The sequence below is a fragment of the Beta vulgaris genome, chromosome 2 (genome assembly GCF_026745355.1).
Source record: "Beta vulgaris subsp. vulgaris cultivar EL10 chromosome 2, EL10.2, whole genome shotgun sequence".
In the NCBI taxonomy this organism is placed as follows: domain Eukaryota; kingdom Viridiplantae; phylum Streptophyta; class Magnoliopsida; order Caryophyllales; family Amaranthaceae; genus Beta; species Beta vulgaris.
Window position 1 is genome coordinate 42,161,421 of NC_079203.1, and position 23,986 is coordinate 42,185,406.

Below are 23,986 nucleotides of genomic sequence, written 5' to 3' on the forward strand. Positions count from 1 at the left end.
AACCTAACGAAAAATTTGTGAAATATATAACCTCTCCCATTGTGTAAATTGAAGCTAAGGCATGCATATGGAAAGATGAAGAAATTGTTTTAAGAACCTTGTGTTCTAAGGTGTTCTTCGACTCCAATAAAGAAGTATTTCACAAATTTCTGGGAAAAAACTTGTGTTCTTCTAGAAATTCTAAGGTGTTCTTCGACTCCAAAAAAGAAGTAAAAGAAAATTCTAGGTGTTATAAGAACCTTGTGTTCTGTTTTACATTATAATTATATAGCATGCGACTTTTTTATGTGAGAAAAATCTAACATGATTTCACTTAATGTAGTTTCTAAGTTAATCTTTCTCTGTCTTTTCATAAATTATACACCAGATGGAAGTTTAAAACTTACATATAAATATTTGTTATGGGAACAAAACCATGATCAAGATTTTGTTTTTGGTCAAATGTAAGTACGTAGTATATTACCAAAAACAATAGCAATTCTAGCCTCAACATTACAAATTACAGTCACTGTTGGAATACAAGGTGACGCTGAAGAGGAGAGGGGTTGAATTGAGTGACGAAATCTAATCGATTTTCGCAAAACTTAGGTTATGGCACAGTGCCGGACACTGTGTGAAACGCTCGTAAATTTCTGTTTTGAGTTTTTGCAAAAATTAAAACTAAAACTTTATTAAACCAATACTGAAACTCAAGATATAACGTGATTCAATCTCACCTCTGAGATCTAGGTCCACAAGAAACAAAAATACTTTTATTTCTTTAAATCCTAAAATATCAACCTCTTGATACATTAAGAATTCCCTCACTACTAACCCTAGTAGTGACCCACTAGTAGAATAAATGCTTAATGCTGCGGTCATTAAGTAGCTTATTACGGCGGTTTTGGCCGCGCGACAATTAAGGGGGCAGCAATAGGTAATAAATATATTGCTGCGGTTTAAAACTGCAGCAATATTTGAACATATTGTTGCGGTTTTACCCGTAAAACCGCAACAATATATTATTTTTTTAATCAGATTTATAAGGGATATTGCTGCGGTTTCTTAGGAAAACCGCAGCAATATGTAGTAGTACAGGTAAATTTTTTTTTTTTGGGTATTTTGTCATCAAATTTGAAAGACAAAAAGGCTAAAAGAAAGAAAACACTACTGATTAAAACTAATGACAAAAAATTATTATATAACTTTCAAAAATATAAACAATACAAATTGAAATATATTATTACAATATAGGTATGGTATAGTATAAAAATCAAAAGTATAATAATAAAAAACAACTAACTGATTCATTACAAAAATAAATATAATAAAAACAAAAAAATATATTAAAGAGAAATGAGAAACTGATCTACAAACACTAAAACAAAAAATCTACACACATCTAAAAACGAAAATAATCAAAACAGAAATCCTAAAACCAAAATAATGGAAATAATATTGTTGCGGTTGTCGAACGGTCTTCAAGCGACGACGAAGAGTTCAAATTTTTTTTTTTTATATATACAGAGCTTAAAAACGAAAAAAAGGAAATGAAAAAAAGAACAAAGAGATCGAACGGCCGACGAAGATGAACGACCCATCGGTTCTCGAATGGTCTTCAAGCGACGACCAAGAGTTTGCGAACAACGAAGGGTCTGCGAGCGACGAAGATCGATTTGCGAGCGACGAACCACAGTTGAAGCTTTGGCAAACGAACGTTGGTCGTGGTTGAAGCTTTGGCGGACGAACATCGGTCGTCGTTGAAGCTCTGAACGTTAGTCATGGTTGAACTATTGCGGACGAATGTTGTTCAAGAGAAAGAGAGGAGGAGAGATGAGAGAACAAATGAGAGGAGAGAGAGGATGAGAGAGGAGAGAGATGGTGAGAGAACGGCTGAGAGGAAAGAGGAGGAGAGAGGCGCGAGTTCTGAAGGAGCGAGAGATGAAAGGAGGACAGAAAAACCCTAACATGCCTTTTATATACATTTTTTTTAATGATATTGCTGCGGTTTTTGTCAAAAATCACAGCAATATATTAAAATATTATTTTTTAATATTATTTTAATATATTGTTGCGGTTTTTGTCAAGAGCCGTAGCAATATATCTGGTCAAATAGTCAACTATTTTCAAAAAAATCTCTGTCAACAACATATTGCTGCGGTTTTAGGTCGAAACCGCAGCAATATCGTTATTTTATATTTTATTTTTTCTTTACGTGATATATTGCTGCTTATGGGTAAAACCGCAGCAATACCACCGCAGCAATAAGCAATTATTCTACTAGTGACCCCCCAACACTTAACTCTAAGTGTTAACACTCTCTATAATGGTAAGATTACAAAAAGAAAACGATCCTCAACTATGTGCTTCTTTTTTAAGCAATGTCAAGGACAATTACAATCGTTTAATAGTTACTTAAAATGACTCGAACACTGCTATACTCTGTGCCTTAGGAAATTGTTTTCAGCTCTTAATATTTCTGATTTTTCTCTCTGAAAACGTGAGTTATGAGAATGAATTATAAACCCTTTTATAGTATATAGCTTGGACGAAAAATTCTTCAAAATATATTTATCTTTTACTCCTTAATTTAAGTGATAAACCTTTTCTTTTTAGAAAATAAACTTTATCCTTTTTCATCTTTATCTTTAATTCTAAAAAGATAAGTTTTCCTTAAATCCATGTTTATCTATATTTTGACTAAACAATAGATTTTCTTTTTATCTCGTACTCTTTTATTATCTTAAATTCTTTTTCCGAAAACCATATTCGAAAATCTTATATTTTATAAAAACTGTTTTTTCGAAAATCTTATATTTTATAAAAACTGTTTTACACGTTTTTAACAAAACACGTTTTATTGAAAAATTCTTTTAAAAAACATTTTTATTAAAACTTTATCATTTTTAATAAACTTGTTTTTTCAAATATTAATTTCCTTTTATATAGACATATAATATTAATATAATTATTTATTTCCTTAACTATAAGAAAATAATAATTATACTAATTTTATATTTTTATATGTAGCACATAGTATACCACCTAGTTCAAGTACATTACACTTTACGTAAAGTAACTATACTTAGGAATATAAACTTGGACTTCAATCTTGATTCTTCATTTCTTCAAAGTCTTCATTTATTTATTCCTTTCTCAACCATCTGTTACAAACTTTCACATTAGAACATATTATATTATTGTTCATCATCATAACTTAATATTCACATGCTCAACAAATTCCCCCTTTTTGATGATGACAAACACTTAATATAATATTATTAAGTAATCACTTTTTCCCCCTCAAAGTATGCATTCCCCCTTAATATGCACATTAATCACATTAGGGAAAATAACATAATATCATTCACATACTTTTACAAGTAACATGATAACCAAGATAATTTCATTTAATAGTCTAAGTATTATATCCATCTTCCCTCTTTTGACATTATAAAAAAAAAGAGCATCAACATGTTCAGCGAGTCAAAGTGAGATATAGTCAGTAAAATAATTCAAGTAGCTCAAGCAATAAATACTAAGGATGCTGGTGCTATGTCATAATCTAACTCACAATCCGAAGTCATTACGCAAAAATATAATCCAACTCACAATCCGAATTTTGTGAAGCAAGAAATAATCATGAAATATCATGGTTGATAGCTAACAATGTAAGATGAATATAGGTAATGCAAGCTTGAAGATTTGCAATGGCAATTGGCTCAACAAGTGTTAAATCCTTTTTTTTTTTCAGATTTCCAACTTCCGCACATAAATATCATAGGACTTTCTTCACTATGGCACTGTGTGTGGCACTGTGCCATTGAACAGTCTATTCCCTTTCCAATATAATAATATTCGAATATACTGGAATTCAAAATGATGACCTCCAAAACTTTGATAATAATTTATTTCTCTCATCTGTGAATTTAACTCTAAGATTTATCTAACACAAGTGTCTCACTCTCCTTTTCTTCTTCTTTTCCTTTTCTTTTTTTTTTTTTTTTTAGAAAAGAGAGCCAGACCATACAATATTACTAGAGTCAATCAATAAGAGATCAAAGGCGAAATAAGTTAATTCGAACCTCATTTTTTTCTAGATACATCTCATGGCACTGTGCCCTGCACAGTGTGAAACAGTACTTTCATGCATTAGTATTTCTTCCACCTTTTTCATGTTTCCCCTTAACTAATGCGTCTTCTTCTTTCACTATGTTATCAATATGTCTATGCTCCATATACCATGAATCAAGATTAAAAGCACTTGTTGAATTTGGATAATGTGTGAAGAAAAGAAGGATAATAATAGGGAAATGAAGATAAGGTGGGACATATGAAAGAAAAAAATAATGAGGCACAAATGTCAAATTCATAAATAGAAAATCAGAATATTGGGCTAAAGATCAAGCTTTCTATAGGAGAAAGAATTTGCATTTCATAGCTAAAAAATTCGACAACTTAGGATCATATAGCTCATAAGTTCGACAACTTAGGATCATGACATTAGGACAACATCATTAGACCATTACGAGTCCTTTTTATATCAAGTTGACCTTTACTCACTCAATTAAAAAAAACACACATCAACACTCTAATTAACATATTTAAAGGAGGACAACAGGCATAATACTCAACAAATTTCCAGAAATTAATCCCAAAGCCACGAGTTATCTTGTAAAACATTCATGCATGAAATTCAACATAACTACCTTGATCACACAATTGGGGATGCTTACAAATTATTTTTCAAGCCACTTACCAACATCACATTCTCTATGGAGTGTGTTAGGGATTTGCCGACGTTTCAAATACCAATTATTTATCCCTTTTTGTTATCGCCGAAAGTAACACACCCTCCATGGTAGGCTACTAGTGAGAGGAATTGAGATTTATCACTAGTCATATGTCTTGAGCAGCCGTTATCAAGATACCATAGGCTGCTTCCTCTCATGTTTGCCTGCAAAAAGATCACCTGTTAGTTTTAGGAACCCAGATTTGCTTGGGTCCTTTTTCTTTCGTTGAGCATCTAGTATATATTTCCTAACCCATATTTGAGTAACATGTTTAACATTCTTTGCAATCCGTTTTGTCTTAATGTTACAGTCATCAATTAAGTGACCATTATTTCCACAAAAATTGCAAAATAAATATTCAGGTAGATCCACATATTTTCTTTTTCGAAAATCTCTTTCGAAGGTTCTGCCACTGTGTCGTACATTGTGTTGCTGACCCGTATATCCTAAACCAGTTTTGTTCACATTGTTTATGTTGCTAGTTAAGTGATTTAGAGCATCTAGTCCATTACTTCACTTTTCATGCACCTTTCGAGCAATAGATTGTTCACATTGTTTGTGGTGCTACTTAAGTGCTAGTTGTGATTCTAAAAAATTACAGATTTAAGAAAATCCAATAGCTACGCCCTTCGAAATTGAGCATACTTCCAATAGGTGTTAGATGTTTGTTCATGTAACGCTACTCTCTTTTGTACTCTTGATATAATGTTGTTCCTATTCCTATCACATGGCATATGCTTTGAAGTTGATTTTGGTGACTTGGTGATCAATTAAGTTACGGATCCTAATGGTAAGTCTAGTAGTTTTCTTCTCATTTAAACTGATTAGCAGACAGAAAGAAATGCTCTTGAATTGTTTGTTAATTACAGGGCAAATGTTCTACAAGGGAGTTTATCACCTATTTTATTAGCATAATCTTCATGCTGTAGCGTGTATGTATCTTAGTATGTAATGAGTATGTAGTGCAATGGACAACATAATCTTCATTCGGTGTCATATGGAGTTTACTACCTATTTTATCTAGAATGTCATTGACATATATAAATACTATTCAATTTTGTGTATAAGAAACCATGGAAAAACAAGTTTAATCATTAGAAATAAAACAGAGCTAGTACAAACTCTTAACTCATGTTTGTTTATGAAAATACAAGAGAGGAGAGCAAAGAAACAAAGTCAAACATATTGACTCAAATTTCAGATCCCATCATTTTGAAGGTGGGGAAGGCGTTCACGTCATGTACAGTCATATTTTGGTAAGTAATTTGGTGATAGCGCCGTGACGAGGTGCAACCCTTGCTTGAAGTGGAACAATCTTGTGCATGAAAAGGTCAGGCACTTTGTTCATATCCACGAGTTGATCATCGATCCTCTCCCACTCAAAACACTGGATTAGAGAGCCTATAGCAAGGCTAAGAACACGAATTGCCAAGCCTTCTCCAGGACATATCCTTCTTCCTGAACCAAATGGCATCATTTTGAACCCAATACGATAGCCTTCTACGCCATCAAATCTTTCTGGCCGAAAATTTTGGGGATCACCCCAAATATTAGGGTCATTTTGTATTGCCCAGATGTTGACATCAAGTGACGTGCCCTGTGGAATAAGGTACCCTCCGACGATGCAATCCTTTGAAGATTCATGAGGGAAAAGAGTTGGATTAGGTGGGTACATTCGGAGTGTTTCTTTGATGATGCATTGAACATAAGGAAGGCTCTTAAGATCGGATTCTGCAAGCAATCTATCATGTCCTACATGGTTTTCAATTTCTGTATGCGCCTTTTTTAGAACTTCTGGATGGTTAAGTAAGAGTGAGAATGCCCATTCTATTGTTGTGGCTGACGAGTCTGATCCTCCTACTAAGAGATCCTGTTCACCATTTGTAGTGACATTCAAGACATAATCAGTAAAAAATGTTCTAATAGTAGCTTCCACTCAATCTAAGGTTTTTTTTTTTGTTATTCTGGTTTGTTTCTTCACGTATAAATACTATTAATTTCTTTCATTAGGTAATAGTAGAAGGTACTAAAAGTAATTGATATTTTGAAGATAAACATTCTAACCAATCAAACAAGAACCTCCATTCATATACACTCTCACTATTCTATATGGACCATATCACATGAATGGGAATTTCATGGACAATCATGACCCACTGAACCCACGCTGGATCCGTCGAGAAAATTGATTTTTACAGGAAACCCGAAAAACTCTATATACAAAAACATCCAGTTGTATATCAAATATGATATATAGCGCAGTGGTACAGTGGTAGCACGCTGAAGCTTGAGTTATGGACTTGTGTGATCACGGGATCAAATCCCGGCCGAGAAAATCCTTCGTGTTTTCATTACTACTACAACTTTAGTTTTTTTTTTTCTCTTGGTTCTTCTAGTCCTTCATTTTCTACCTTCCCTTCTTTATATATTCCCCTTTCACCGAGTACTTAGACATCAAATATAAGTTTTCAATACTTATTTTACCTAAAACTTATAAATATAAGGTAAAAATAGTAGAGTTTAATTCATTAGTCGTTTGAACAAAGATTAATGTATGGGAATAATAATGACGCCACCTAAAGCGGTCTTTATTCCCAATTACCTTAATAATAATATATAGGCCCAATACGAGTATGCTCGTTCCTCTATTAGGAATAACTTGTTATATGGCCCGTAGGCCCTAAGAGGCTCATTTACTCTATTTAACCTAATAAGTCACTATTATAAATAGGGGACTAACGGTCAAGGTAAAGGGATCTCTCTCCACTCCCTACAAATTACACTACTTTCTCTATAATATTGATCCATATTTGGGTACTGACTTGAGCGTCGGAGGCTCCGCCACGGGGACCCACCCCGTGCGTGGAGTCATCTTGCAGGCACATCTTACTGGCGAGGTTCAAGGATTATTATACATGATGGCCTCGCAAATCGCAATATCAGGTATCCTCTTGTTCAATATCGAAACAATTGGCGCTAGAAGGAGGGGGCGATAATTAACTATTGCCCTAGAACCTCACGGGAAAGAACGGTGTAAACGGATGGAAGATGATACGTAAATTCAATGCTCATCCGTGGCAAATTCTCACGCTACTAATCAATCATAGATTTTACCACTTATGATTAGCTACTATAAAATATTGGAAAATTGATTGATAATAATCATGATATCGTTCCAGTAGCATGCATCAGGTAGAAAGGTTTATCTTCTATCAAGATTCCCAATTAGCGATTAAATTTGGATAGAAATCCAATGATAAAGGTGGAGTCTTTGACTTGTTGGCTGCGACGCAAAGAAACAATTATGGCAAACATAGGTAAAATGAAATTTGCTCAAGGTGAGGCTACTGGAGTATCTTGTATCTTTACGGGAGAAAAGCTCGACTCCGATATTTTCTGCCATGACCTTCGCAAGTTGTGCCAGATATGTTGAGATAAAGAATCACAATCTTCTCAAACAGAAAGCAAGTAACAGAACCTTCACAAACAGAGGGCACAAATTTATGAAAAGATAAGTTTTTCTATCTTTCCCCTTATTGTTGATATATAATATGAATATATCTAGGAAATTGAAATTGTGTACAATGACTTATTGTTCTGCTATGGTGAGATCATTGTATGTCTACATCAAATAAATATACCTTATCAGTCTAGGGTGAAATTTATCATTCAATGTGATATAGGAAAGGACACCTTAATAACGCTCATAATTGATAATTTTGGGCAAGACAGTTAAAAGATGCATCCATCCAACATATGAACAGAGGTAGAACCACCCCTTTTGATCGGCCAAATGTGGACCATCTCTAATTCTCCTTTTAAGCAAAAAGCTACTGCAAGTTCAAGCAAGGATAATAAGTCTCCACTAGCATAAGACCAATTTCAGGAATAAGATGTGAAGAAGCATCAAACTGATTCCTAAGAAGCATCAAACCAATCCCTAAGAAGCACCATCGAGCTTTATATTATCCCACTCTCTCTTAAACAAACTTATTGCTACAAGTTATAAGAAATAGAGGAGAAAGCTGATTACGGCAGTGGGAAGCAAATAAGTACAGCTGAGGTTGCCGTCACAAAATGAAAGCAACTCAGTGTCGCCAAACATCTCGTCATCTTCAACAATAAGCTAAGTATTTTCTTATCCCTACAAGTCAACAAATTATCACATTCTATCTATGTGCCTGAAATTATTGGGTCCTACCGTAAATTGATAAATATTGTCTATTATATGCTTTGGTTGTAATCATCATCTAAGCTTGGGCTTAAGTTTACCAATGTGATGTACACAAGACGTATTAGTAATGCACTCAAAGTATTTGACAAAATGCCTTATTAAAGTCATAATGTTGTATGCTCCTTTTTTCCTCTTATTGAGCTAATGTTGTGCACTCTGACTGCTTTACAGACTGTTTAATTGAGTTTTTACAGCTGTACGATGCTATCATTATGTGATCATAAGGGTGTACTCTCACAAGCAAATACACACTTTCGTATTACTCTTGCTGAGGCGGAAACCTTGATTAATTGGGTCATCTACACAACTTCTCTCTAAATGAAACCTTGTGTGTGGACAAGAATCAAGGGGATGAAAGTATTTTCAGACTATGGTTTGCATACCTTATTGTCGACAACAATTAAAGAGCTGACTCACGGATATACTTAGTAGAGTTACTAATGACAACTCTGTCATCAAATATGCCTCACTATTGGTATAGAAACTCTAGCTCACATGCTATAATGCTCTTTATTTGGGCAAATCATGCTGAAGTGAGTATATTATCGGGGACATCCATCAACAGAGTCGACGTTGCAAGATCAAGAGTTATTCACCAACAAGGCTGAACTTGGAAGCTTCCTTTTGCACACTCATGAACCTCTTTATTTGAGTAGACCTATATATCATCGAGTGATCATCATTATTTGAGATATATCTACACATTTACATAATAAAGGCAAACATGCATATTTCATGAATCTGGAGATCTCTTACATCAAGGTCATAGGGGACCAAATATGATTTTCTCACTCTATGAAATGAAAAATAAGTTGTTGAAAACACTCTCATCGAATATGAGCAACTTTACTATTGGTACATATACTCCATCTCCTATAATGCTCTTTATTTGGGCATGAACTAAATATATTGGGGACATCTAACAACAGAGTCATCGTTGCAAGATCAAGAGTTAGTCATTGGACAAGGAGGTTGGACTTAAAAGCTTCCAATTTTTCAAACAAGTAAAGCTCTTTATTTGAGCAGATGTATCATCAAGCAATCGAGTCATGTCTCCACACTACTCTGAATGAAGAATGAGGCCTCAAAATTGACTATCTCTCTATCGGTCTACGACCTAAGTGGATCTGCCGTTAGAGAGAAGCAAACTTCAAAATTGACTATCTCTCTATCGGTCTACGACCTAAGTGGATCTGCTTTGTTTATTAGCTTGCAAGAACATACCACAAGAGTGTGACTAAGTCCACCTCACAACATGTGTTTATTAGCTTTGTTTCAATTATGCTTATGTGAAGAATAATGACTACGCCATAGCATATCTTTATGGCGCAAATAATGGAGCGTACGTACTCATATTCATAGCATACATTGTAAATATTATTCGACTATAATACTCTTAAGCCGACTCCAACTCAACTTAACAGTGGGGGGCTAGTAAGTATATCATAATAGCTGGATAAAGTCATATAAAGTCATACAAATGTTACCTCATGAAAAGAAAAAAAAAATATTGATGTCACTCTTAACCTGACACAACTCAAGAGTGGGGGCTAACTAGTAATAATCGTCAGAAAAACGTTTGAGTATTAATTGCTCAAAATGATCATAGAAATGTAGAGTTAACAAAGTGACTCTATTGTTAATTGCTAAACTACATTCTTTTCATTCAAGCTAAAAGGAATCTAGCAACTTCCGACAAGGATCCATGTATTGTCAGCTGACTGATTAGCAACTTGTGATTCAAAAAGTAGCAAGTGCAACGGTAAAAGCTCGACACCATGTACTGTCAATTGACCGATTAGCAACTTGTGGCTCGAAAGGGAACCAAGTGCAACGGTATGGTACAAACTCGATATTATCTTTGTAACACTGACCGCAAAGATGGTAATATATTATAAAGCCTCAAGGCACATTCCATATCTAAATTATAAAGTGTCCAGCTCAAGTTCCATCTTCAATTGAACTTAGACCTGGGGGGCTAGTTGTATGGGAATAATAATGACGCCACCTAAAGCGGTCTTTATTCCCAATTACCTTAATAATAATATATAGGCCCAATACGAGTATGCTCGTTCCTCTATTAGGAATAACTTGTTATATGGCCCGTAGGCCCTAAGAGGCTCATTTACTCTATTTAACCTAATAAGTCACTATTATAAATAGGGGACTAACGGTCAAGGTAAAGGGATCTCTCTCCACTCCCTACAAATTACACTACTTTCTCTATAATATTGATCCATATTTGGGTACTGACTTGAGCGTCGGAGGCTCCGCCACGGGGACCCACCCCGTGCGTGGAGTTCATCTTGCAGGCACATCTTACTGGCGAGGTTCAAGGATTATTATACATGATGGCCTCGCAAATCGCAATATCAGGTATCCTCTTGTTCAATATCGAAACAATTAATATATGTAGAGAGATTATGTTCACTTTTTATACCAACATTTAAAATAATAGTTGTAAATACATGTTTGTTTATATCATTGAAAAATTAAAATTGAAATAAATTGTCTAACTCAAAATACAATCAATAGGTATAAATGTTTTAAACGCCTTTAAATATAAGTATTAGTATTAAAATTTTGCCACACGCTTCGCGTACATATAAGACTAGATTCGGCTATATATTTGAACAAGCTCGAACCCACGTAGTTCATTTCCTGGATCCGCCACTGGCTGGACCACTTGTGATTTCGCTTGCTGAGCGATGAGTTTTGGGACCAAGCACATCGTTGCTCACCCGCGCAACAATGTAGAAAAAAGGAACCAAGGGTTATGCTCTCCGCACGACCGAGCGAAATTCGCTCACCCGTGCATGACCTTGCACGACGTGCAGAAAGCTATTTTCGAGGTCATTTTTCCCGGAGATACTTTATTTCATTTTTTTTTAGTTTATTAAAGTATGATATGGTTTCCTAAACACATTTTAGGCCGTTTTTATTATTCTAGAATATAACTCTAGAGTGGAGACTTCTTAGATATCTTTTGAAGAGAATTACACCATTGAAATTCTAGATCTTAATTAGATTTGTCTACTTTGGATCATCTTCATTCTAGTAAAAGGCTAAGTTTCTCTACTTTTCTCTCTCTATTATTATCATGTCTAATTGTTATTCTTAATTGCTTTGTTATTTCAATTTTTGTGTGAGTAATCTTATAATCTAGGGTTAAGTTGAATCCTTGATATGATTGATGCATAAATCTTCCCTAAACCCCAATTTAAATGATTTAATGTTCTTGCTTTACCGAATTTGTGCTTATTATCTATAACATGTTAGCAATAGATGGTATTTTAATTTAATTGATATCTTATGTCTTAAGTTGGATGGAATTGTATCTAAATAGATTTGTTGATTCAATCAAGAGCATGGTTATCTCTATGGGAATAAGTAGGTAGGATATAATTTATTGGTATTATATATATAAATCTTTCTTGCATGATTTCATGTGAATAGGTAAGATTGCTTGTTTAAAGTAGCCATTGGGACTCGGGAGAATTCTATGGTATTTTAAGGTCGCATTATACCTTTTGGACTATTGATTCATGGGAAGGGAATAATTCATGTGTTACTTATGCTAGTGGGGATGCTTAATTCTAAGGGCCTTTAAATTTATTACTTCTTTTGTTATTATTAATTAATTACAATAGTTTAGTGTATATATATATAACTACTACATAACTAGGCTATTGCAACAATATGGTTGCAACACTTTTTTTTGTGTTGCATTATTTAACAAATAGTATAATGTTGCAACACTTTTAATCGAAACGTTGCATATTACAATCTAATGCAACATTTTAAGCGACGTTTTAGCCAAAGTGTTGCATTCTACTGATTTAAGCAACGTTTACAGGCAACAATTTATGAAAAACGTTGCATTATAAGAAATAAAACAAAAAAAATAAAATAAGAAGAAGCGGGCTATCCAAAAACTAAAGCGCCATCCCCAATTTTTTCTAAGCCTCCTCATTTCTTTTCCCCCACAACCCAGCCAACATTTTTCGTTTTTCTCCGAAACAAAGCCAAAACCCTAACTAGTAAGTAGTAACTCCCTAGCCAGATTTGATGTCGACTTTTGCTATAATATATGACTTTTTCGAAGCCATTTTTAATGCATTAGTAGCTTTTAGTAATGGAATTACAGGGAATTCGTTTAATTAGAAAGTAATTGATTCGGCGTTGCAACTATATTAAAAAGTGTTGCATATAGCTGAAAAAGTGCTGCACTTCTGATTTATAAACTATGTAGAAGTGTTGCATATAGATGAAAAAGTGTTGCACTTGTGTTTATAATAAATGTAGAAGCGTTGCATTTGATGAGAAAAACGTTGCCATTGTATCAACGTATAATCTTAAAAGCGTTGCAATAGGAGGCTAAAAACGTTGCACTTCAAAAAGCGTTGCATTGGACAAATCATGCAACGTTTCTATGAAGCGTTGCAATATCCCCTTGTAAGCGTTGCATTAGACCTAATGCAACAGGACTTATTGAAATACTTTTAAAGCGTTGCATTTGATCTTTTGCAACGTTATTATACCTTATAGCAACGCTATTGAAGCGTTGCTATAGCTTAGTTATGTAGTAGTGATATATATCATGTTAGTTTAATGTCCTATTGATAATTTGTTTGTCACTTATTTAGTTAAATTGAGTCAAGGCTATCTAGTTCTTGGTATCGTTTGTGTTTGTAGAATCGACGACCTTGACTTATCTTGCTATATGATTTGGAGTTTAGTTAGGAATTATTTTGTTAGATGTGCTACACTTCTATCACCTTCCACTATGTGCAACTCCGCATTCTCTCGTAATATTCCATACTAATGTAATTATATAACCTCATAATAATGGTCACCAAGGTCATAAAATTAAAGTATCATTATTAAAAATTTCTAATGGACTGAAAATAAGGTGAAAAAAAAATTGACACGTATTGTTCTATTATAAATCTAATTAGAAATGAACTATGATTAATGATATGAATGTTTCACCAGGTATCTTTGACGTTTTATGAAATTCGTGAGGTATGTATGCGGTTTCAAAAATTTATCAGTTATTCCCTCCGGTCTTTATTAGTTTACCCCTTTATTTTGCACAGAGTTTTAGGATAATAATGTTATGGGTCATACTGTCATAGAAAGAAAGAGAAACTATTATTTTATATTAATGTTGAATGTATATGTGACGAAAAGTTAGTGGTCCCATTTCAAAAATAGAAACAAAAGAAAGGGGTAAACTAATAAGGGACATCCCAAAAAGAAATATGGGTAAACTAATAAAGATCATAGAAATTAAGTATCTCTTAAGTTTTCATATAATATACAAACACCCTCAATAACTTATTTGTGTTGACTCTGTTAACTTAAATGACCAAAATTCACTTAAACGTTACCCCAACCCGATTCGCATGTTAACCTACACTATGCCAAAAATGTCATTTCATAGTGATATAAAATCACCTTTAATCCGCGGTCAAAATAGTTTTAATAGTGGCCTAACTACGTCTTAGGCAATTTTGTCAGCTTTTAGAAGACTTTGTTGGGTATAATGTGAAATATTAGGGGAATTGGGATAGGTCAACTGATTTTGGATCATTTAATTTAAGAAAATCAACACCCATAAGTTATTAAGGGTATATGGTACATTATATTCAAACCTGAGGGGTGCCTAAATGAATTATTAAAACTGGAGGGATAACTCACGCATTTTGTAAAACCACATAAGTACCTAATGAAAAATATGGTATTCTATAAATTACTAGACATAAGCACAATGAGTATCAATATGAACATCATACTCATCATTTACATTTTTATCTTACAAGATAAATTAATGGAAAAAACTAGGTTAGGATAAGAAAGCTTAGAAAATATAATAGATATTTATAATACATGGATAACGCTGAAAAAAAGCCATTCAAAACTTGTATGAATATATAATACAACTCAGGCCCTATATTTTTTTAGCTTAATTACATCACATTTAAGTTTAATTCAACAAAATTAATTTAATAGTTTGCGCGCTTTTCTCCTCTTTGGTTTTCTCTCCGCGTAACTCCTACGCAGGCAGCCATGGCAAGGAAGTCCAAGGTAAAACAGAAGGCATCTCAGGCAAACTTAACTAAGGAGAAAGGGAAGGGTCCATCGGATTCTCAAGCTAAAAAAGTTAGACTAGTTGATGAAGTTATGGGCATTGAAGAACTGGATATCAAAGATGATGAAGTAGAGGAGGTTATGGAGGAAATTTTATCTCCGAAATCCTCTTTGCAAGCATTACAGCAACAATCGATGGTAAGGAATAAATTCTCTGATTGGTTAGAGTCCATCAACAAGTCTGGAGAGAAGATTGAGTCTACCCAGAATCGTCGATTTGAAGGTAAAACTGATCCTGTTCCAATATTATTCTCCCCTGAAACTGAAAACGTTAATGTTGTGAAAATAGAAATGGATGATATTCAACATGAGATTGAGTACTGGAACTCATCTATATATTGTTTTGTAGTTGGTGCTAACCCCCCTGTTCATGTAATGGATGGTTTTTTTCGGAGGATATGGAGAAATATGGGAATAGATAAGATAACGATGGCAAAGAAAGGAGTATATGTAGTTAGGTTTACTACAATGGAGAAGAGAGATCAGATTCTTGCAGGGAATGTTCCATTTTTTGATAGGAAACCTCTGGTAGTGAAACCATGGAATGCTGATGTAGAAATGTGTAAGGAAGATGTTACAGTGTTGCCTATCTGGGTTCAGCTGCAACTAGACTTTAAATATTGGGGGGCGTCATGCCTGGAGAAGATTGTAAGTCCAATAGGGAAGCTAGTTAAACTGGACCAAGCCACAAAGGAAAGAGATAAATTGATGTATGCTAGAGTAATGTTAGAAGTGACAATTGGTCAGGAATTCCCTGGGAGAGTTCACTTCATCAATGAAAAAAATCAGACGATGGAGGTGCCCATCCATTATGAATGGAAACCAACCTTTTGTGAAGCTTGTAAGATGATGGGACATGAGGTCAAGCAGTGTACCAGGGCGCTGGTTAAACAAGTTTGGAGGAAAAAGCAGGTTACTGCAGAGGAAGGAGAGAATGGAGCTAAAGGTGAATCATCTAGGCAACAAGAGTTTCAGCAAGCTAAAAAATCTATTAGGAGAAGTTTAGCTAGCCAGGAAGGAGCTGAAACTAGAAACTCATTTACAATCCTAGAAGCTGTGAATGAAGATAGTAATGAGGAGGAAATGGTGCAGACTTGTAAATGAGGAACATGGAAAAGGAAAGGAAACAGACAAAGGAAAAGTAGTGTTGGTGGGTCAAGTAGAATGTGACTCAGGGGGAATGCTAGGAGGTGGAAGACCTCCTGGAGAAAATGGATAAGATCTTAATATGGAATGTTAGGGGCGTCAACAGCCAGCAGAAGAAAAAGGATGTTAAAGCTATGCTTATTAACCAAAATGCTGGTTTGGTTGGGCTTCTGGAAACGAAGGTAAAAGCTCACAATATGGGTGAGGTTTACCTTAGTTTATTTAAAGGTTGGTGCTTCACAACAAACTCAGCCTTTCATAAAGGTGGTAGAATTGTCTTGGCCCGGAATCCTAGTAGTTTTTAGATTACTATTCTCCAGTGCACTAGTCAAATGATACATTGCATGGTAAAGCCTGTGGGAAGTCAATACAGCTTCCAGTGTTCTATTGTTTATGCGACTAATGATGAAAAAGAAAGAGAAAAGGTGTGGCAGGAGTTAGAGAATTTGGTTGGTAGCATTCACACACCATGGATTGTTGCTGGAGACTACAACTGTATTCTTAATCCTGATGAGAGAATAGGGACAAGTGTCAGACAGCAAGAGGTTGAGAGGCTCCAAGAGTGTGTTAGTAGATGCAAGCTTCTGGACATGGCTAGTACTGGGTGTAGATTCACTTGGAATAACAAGCAACATGGTGAAAGTCGTGTGTTCTGCAAACTTGATAGAGCTATGGTGAATCAAAAATGGTCTGAGATTTACCCATCAGCTGTGACTCATTTCCTTCCAGAAGGGCAATTTGATCATTGCCCTATTGTGATAATGGTATACCCTTCACTGGTAATTGGGAAGCACCCATTTAAATATTTTAAAATGTGGAGTTCTGCACCTAACTTTTCTGAGTTGGTGAGCAGGAATTGGGGAAATGTAGTTCAAGGGACTTTGATGTTCAAAGTGGTTCAGAAATTGAAGATGCTTAAACAAGATCTAAAGAAACTAAATGCTGATGGTTTCTCAGATATTCAATGCCAAGATAGGGCAGCTTACCTGAAGATGATAGCATGTCAAGAAGAATTACAGAGGAGGCCTCAGGATTTAGAAGCAAGGAATGATGAACTTCAAGCATGTTTGAGCTACATGAGAATCCATAACAGTTATCAAACTTTTCTAGCTCAAAAGGCAAAAATGCAATGGTGCAAAGATGGGGATGAAAACACAACATTATTTCATCAATCCATCAAAGCTAGAAAGCTGAAGAATACTGTGTATGCTATTCATGATATAAATGGGCAATGGCAAGAACAACTACAGGATGTCAATCAGGCTTTTCTGACATACTATCAACAGTTGTTAGGCTCTAAGATGGAGCATAGAACAAAGGTGAAGAGAGTGGTGATAGAAAAGGGGCCAGTCTTGTCAAGGGATCACATACATTTATTAGAAAGAGCCTACACAGCCCAAGAGGTTAAGGAGGCATTATTTTCCATTCCAGGAGATAAGAGTCCAGGTCCTGATGGATATGGGACTCACTTCTTTCGAGATTCATGGGACATAGTTGGAGATGAGGTCACACAGGCCATCCTTGATATGATTCAACATGGTAAACTCTTAACTGAACTGAATGCTACTGCCTTAACTCTCATTCCTAAGGTGAATTGTCCTAGCTCAGTAACTAAGTTCAGACCAATAGCATGCTGTAACACAATGTACAAGTGTATTACAAAGATGATTTGCAACAGGTTAAGTCTGATTTTACCTGATATCATAGCTGAGAACCAGGGGGCTTTTGTAAAGGATAGATACATTGCTTACAACATTATGGTTTGTCAGGATCTAGTGAGACACTATGGTAGAAAGAATGTAAAACCTAGTTGTATTATGAAACTAGATTTGAAAAAAGCCTATGACACTAATGAATGGGACTTTTTAGAAGAAATGCTATCTGCTTTGATGTTCCCTGAGAAGTGTAGGAAGTTAATTATGACTTATGTCAGGACCCCTAAGTTCTCTTTAAAGGTGAATGGAGGCCTTCATGGATATTTTAGTTCCAAGAGAGGCTTGAGACAGGGGGATCCCACCTCTTTTGTTTGTGATATGTATGGAATACCTCACAAGGATTATGAGATGTGTGGAAGATCACCCCTCTTTCAATTTTCATCCCAGATGTAAGCAAAGCCAGCTCACTCATATGGCTTTTGCTGATGATGTCATACTATGTTGTGCTGGAGAACTCCCTGCAATATACACCATGCTCAAGGCTTTTATGCTTTTTTCAACAACTTTAGGGTTGCAGATAAGTGAAGCAAAATCAAACTTTTACACAGCTAGTGTGAAGCAAGAGATTATTCAAAGAGTAAAAGAAGTGTCGGGCTTTGCTCATAGTAACCTCCCCTTCAAGTACCTTGGTGTACCAGTATGTGCAAGGAAGATTAAGGTTGCAGAGTGCACTGGAATCATTGATAAGATGTGCTCCAGGATTAGAGTTTGGAGCAGTAGGAATATGTCCTACATGGCAAGAGTTATTTTGATTAACTCAGTTCTAATAAGTATTCACCAGTACTGGCACAATTCACTACAAAAAAAAGCTCATATAGCAACGGATTTTTGGCGACGGATATATATCCGTTTCTAATTTAGAGACGGAATACTGATAATCTGTCTCTAAATTTATTTAGAGAAGGATTTTGAAAATCCATCTATAATTTTGAGACGGATTTTTAAATCTGTCTCTAACTTTAGGGACGAATTTTAAATATCCGTCCCTAAATTCGAAACAGATTTTAGAATATCCGTCTCTAACTTAGAGACGGATTTCTAAAATCCATCTTTAACTTAGAGAAGGATTCTAAAAATCTGTCTCTAAATTTAATTATGAATATTTTATTGCGATTCTTTAATTTAGGGACGGATTTCAAAAATCCGTCTCTAAGTTAGAGACGGATTTTACAAATCCGTCTCTAATTTAGGGACGGATTTTTAAAATTCGTCTCTAAATTTAGAGACGGATTTAAAAAATACTTCTCTAAATTTAAATATAAATATTTTATTGCAGTTCTTTAATTTAGTGACGAATTTTATAAATTCATCTATAATTTAGGGACGGATTTAAAAAAATCCGTCTCTAAATTTAGATATGATTATTTTATTGCACATCTTTAATTTAGGGACGGATTTTGAAAATCCGTCTCTACATTAGGGACGGATTTAAAATCCGTCTCTAAATTAAGGACGGATTTTTGAATCCGTCTCTAAATTAGTTTCTTCTACATATTACCAATATTACGTAGAGAAGTATACAAGTTGTATTTGGTGTAGTTGGTTGGAGCTTCTTCTCGTTTCTTTGAGGTCACAAGTTCGATTCCTACGAACAGCGATTCATGCGACTGTGGAGTCTTCTTATCCTTTCCCTTGTAGAGCTGAACCGGGTTGACTTAAGGAATATTCCAAAATGATAATGAGATCAACTTGAACTAGGTAGGTAATTAGGTGATTAAATATAATCATAATAATATTAGGAACTATCGTGTTATTAATTTCGTTTATATATTTTTCATATTTTCAGAGAATTTAGAGACGGATTTTCAAAATCCGTCTCTAACTCGAATTAGCGACAAGGGTTTTAGAGAGGGACAATATCCGTCTCTAAATCCGTCTCTAAGCCCATATAGCGATGGATTCGACCTATTTAGGGACGGATTTTGTCCGTCTCTAAATGGACTTTTTTTTGTAGTGATTGTTCATCATTCCCCTAACTATCCTGCATGAGATTGAAAGGATTTGTAGGGCATTTCTTTGGACAGGTGAGTATAATAGTAACAAAGCTGGTAATATGGCTTGGGAGAGAGTTTGTTCTCCAAAACAAGCAGGAGGCTTGGGCATCAGACAAATAAGGATTTGGAATAGGGCAGTTATTGCTAAATATGTTTTTTATGGGTTAAGTGGGTTCATGAGGTGTACATCAAGGATACTCAATGGTGGGAGTATGAACCTCCTTTAGACTGCTGTTGGTATTGTAAACAAATTTGTAAAGCAAAGAATAACTTGAAGATGCATTACAGTGAACTTGACTTGAAGAATATGCAGAAGTACAAGGTGCAGGATGTTTATAAGAAATTGAGAGGAGAACACAATGTGATTCATTGGGACAAGCTTGTATGGAACAGATTGGCTGTTCCTAAACACAGAGTAATTAGCTGGCTGGTGATGAATGGAAGACTTAGAACAAATGATGTTCTAGTCAAGATAGGAGTGGTGGATTCAGATCAGTGCAGCTTATGTGAGACTGGAGCTGAATCACATGACCATTTATTTTTCCAATGTGCTTATTCAATAAAGTGCTTGGAAATGGTGAAGAGCTGGCTGAGGGTCTCTGCTGTCCATAACACATATCAAAGACAGATGTATTACATTCAAAGAAGTCGAAGATCAGGGGTCCAAAAGAAGTTCATGGTTGTTGTGTTCAGTGGTCTGGTGTATCACATTTGGTGGGTAAGGAATGAAGCTGTTTGGAATCAGGCTGTCTGGAGGCCAGAAGTAGTTTTCAAGAGATTAAAGCAGCTAATTCAGCAAAGAATTGAAATGGTTCTCTCAAAGAAGCTTAGTGTTAGGGATCAAAGTTGGATAAATAGCAAGTTGGAAAATGTATAGTTTATGTTCTTTTCTCAGAATTCCAGTTAATCAAGGGGCCAACCTAGTTGGGCTGTTTATTGCTGGAATTGTTGTTTAGGTTGTAAATCATTTTTTGTGTTAATATACTTCTCTTACTTAGCAAAAAAAAAAAAAAAATTAATTCAGCTATAGAAAATTCATTTTATTTTACTTTACTTTAGCAGAATTGATTTTCTTTTAATAAGATAAGTTGAAATTCCTTAGCTTGCAAGTAAGGGGGAGGGGCATTTGGATATCCATCTGGTAATGGGTGAGACTGGATCTCAATACCCATGAAATCAAAGGTGATGCCAACACCACTAGCCTTTCTCCTGCAACCTGAATTTATTTTGTTAAACTAAACTGAAATATATATGATGAAATTTAGCTAAAAGGAACCTGGTCCTATATAGACGTATTATTGATACCGAATCTTTTGAAAGTTGCTAACTAATATTTGTTTTAATACAAAAAATTCAACGTATACAGTTTGAAGTTTAAGATTGTAAACACTGAACTGTGATAGTCTATTTTTTTTTCCTATGTATAAATCACCAATGCTAGTACGTAAGTATATACAAATCTTTTTCTACATATAGTTCTTCGGTTTCTTTTTATATGACTTGCAATAGTTTGACTTTCACGCTTACCAATGCATAATTTCAACCATCAGTAAGTTTAATTACCGATAATTAAAAATTATAAAAAGTATATATTCGGAAAATATATACAATCAGACGAATCTAACAAGATCCCACATGAATATGTTTTTCCTTAACTATAAATCACCAAATATAAACTAAGTAGAGTTGGAGAATAGTGTAAAAGTCAAACCGTTGCAAGTAAAAAGAAACAGAGGAAGTATATATTATTGGATTGGAAACTCGCATAGGTTTATCCGGTCTAGCTATACAGACAAGACCTTTGGGAGTAGGAGATGGTATGGGAATCCCATCTCTAAAGTGCTTCTAGTGAGGTTTGATCCCACAACCTTAAAATTGTAAAATACAAATCTTACTACTAGACCAAGTACAACTCGTATAAATCACCAATATGATATATAGATTGTAAGTGTAGATGCGAATATTCTGTGCAAAAAATTATTGAGTGCATAAATTAAAAGAAAACGAAGTGGGTAAAGTAACGTACCAACAAGATGCTGAAGATGATCTCATCTTTGTAATACTCCGGCTGGGATTGTTGCAGCTCCAACAGCACTTGAAGCATGGGCTTGACTTTTACCGTTGAGTCATCATTGTTTTCACTATGGCAGTCTTTTACCTTCATCTCCATTATGTACTCTTCAATCAAATCTCTCATAAGTGCGTCTCTATCTTGTTTGAACTTTTGTAACCTCCTCTCTTTCCCCCAGTCTAACCACCTGAGATACGGGATAAAATCTCCAAAATGAACCACGTTAGCAAACCCAAAAAAGGTTTCGACCATCTTCTCTAGCTTCTTAGCTTGCAGGGGCGGATCCAGCGTGGGTTCAGTGGGTTCAACTGAACCCACAAAAAAATTGGAGAAAAAAAAATGAAAAACGACGAAAAATCGAAAACTGGATAAAATTTATAGTTTTTCCGCATCGCATTATAATTAGTTTTAGGTGTCTAGCTCAGTGGTTGGCTGGTCTGCAAATATTCAACTCGTTCTCCCAACGCGGGTTCAAATCCCTTAGGAGGCTTTTGTGTACCTTTTGCTTTCTTTATTTTTTTTTTTCAAATGTCAACATCATCTTCATTAAGTTCTTGATTGATCTTTTCATTTTTTTTTGTTTTCTTTCCATACAAGTTTGCGTTTTTGTTCTTTTTTTTTTTTAGAGCTCTACTTTATAATTTTTTTTTGCTTCCTTTTAGTTTTAGGTTTTATGGAGTATTTTGTTTATTTCTTTTTTAGGAATTTTTTTTCAAGTAATCCCAACTTTTAACCATCTTCTTACAATAATCTCAACTTCTCATTTTGAAAAATACCAAACCTTGAGTATTATCTTATCGAAATAATATGAACTCTTCAATTTCCTATATACAATGTACCCAAAATGGTGATGACAAAAAAAAAAAAGAGTTTGGATTATTATGATAATTATCCCGAAATTTGAAAATATATATGGTTTATTCATATCAAATTTCCCTTTCTTAATCCCCTAAAAAAATTATATTTATTTTTATTATTTTTAGAATCCAAACTAATGTTTTTAGTTTAGCTGTGATTCTATATATTACTTTTGAACTTTTTGCCTTCCAATTTTTAATTTGTACATAGTTAATATATATCTAACTACTTGGATTTATATTTCTTCCAAAAAAATTGAGGATATAATTGTCCTTTTCTATATCTGTATTTTTGGATGTTTAAATATATGCTACATAATTGTTAACGCGTAAACAACTTTAATATTATTACTCTCGGGTTTTTTTAGAACGATTCCGAGCCCACGTGCGTCAAATCCTGGATCCGCCACTGTTAGCTTGCAACCCTTGGTACCTCTTCCCAAATATCAATCTAGTCATCACGCTCATGGCCATGTCAAATAACTCAGGCCTCATGTCAACTACCTTTGATTTTGATTCTGTATCTGACCCTGCGATGACTTTACTGTAGAGTCGTTGCACAAGCAAACGGACTTCATCGGCCCGTATATGGATGCCGGAAAGAGACTGAAGGCGGTGAGATGAGAGAAGCTCAACCGCGGCGATCCTGCGTAAGTTCCGCCAGTGGGGGCCGTAAGGTGCAAAATTGATACTAGTAAAGTTGTTGCCTGCGTACTTACCGATTAGAATGCGGTGTGGGCGGTTGCAAAAGGCAACGTCATTTTTACTGAGGCATTCCTCTACAGCGGAGGCGGAGCAGACAGCCAGACTGCGCGTCCACCCGAACTCTAGATAAACAATAGGGCCGTATCGTTCTGCTAGCTTGGCTAAGCACTCGGCTAATGGGAATGTTACCAGCCAAAAATGGCCAATCACTGGTAAACACAAAAAGGGTGTAGGAGGCCTTTTTTGCAATTTTCGCCAAAAGTGGAATGTCGCCATGTACAATACCACCGCGATGGGGAGATAGTACAAGTGCATCTTTCCAAATTTTTTTTGTTGGGG

At 35.0% G+C, this 23,986-nt stretch overlaps 1 protein-coding gene across 1 annotated transcript; it reads right to left on the bottom strand.

Moving 5' to 3' along the window:
• Positions 1-5,846: 5,846 nt before the first annotated feature.
• LOC125494878 (cytochrome P450 81Q32-like) lies at positions 5,847-23,986 on the bottom strand. The gene is made up of 3 exons (XM_057392653.1): positions 23,350-23,986; positions 22,041-22,354; positions 5,847-6,642 (listed from the first exon to the last, which is right to left on the bottom strand). The coding sequence occupies exons 1-3, from the start codon at positions 23,960-23,962 to the stop codon at positions 6,019-6,021; spliced, it is 1,551 nt and encodes a 516-aa protein (XP_057248636.1). The 5' UTR covers positions 23,963-23,986; the 3' UTR covers positions 5,847-6,018.

Coding starts and splice junctions, on each gene's coding strand:
- LOC125494878 (XM_057392653.1), bottom strand. CDS start 23,962: ATGCACTTGTACTATCTCCCCATCGCGGTGGTATTGTACATGGCGACA. Junction 22,355..23,349: donor AGGGTTGCAAGCTAACAGTG/GCGGATCCAGGA, acceptor CGCCCCTGCAAG/CTAAGAAGCTAGAGAAGATG. Junction 6,643..22,040: donor TCATCTTCAGCATCTTGTTG/GTACGTTACTTT, acceptor AATGGTGAACAG/GATCTCTTAGTAGGAGGATC.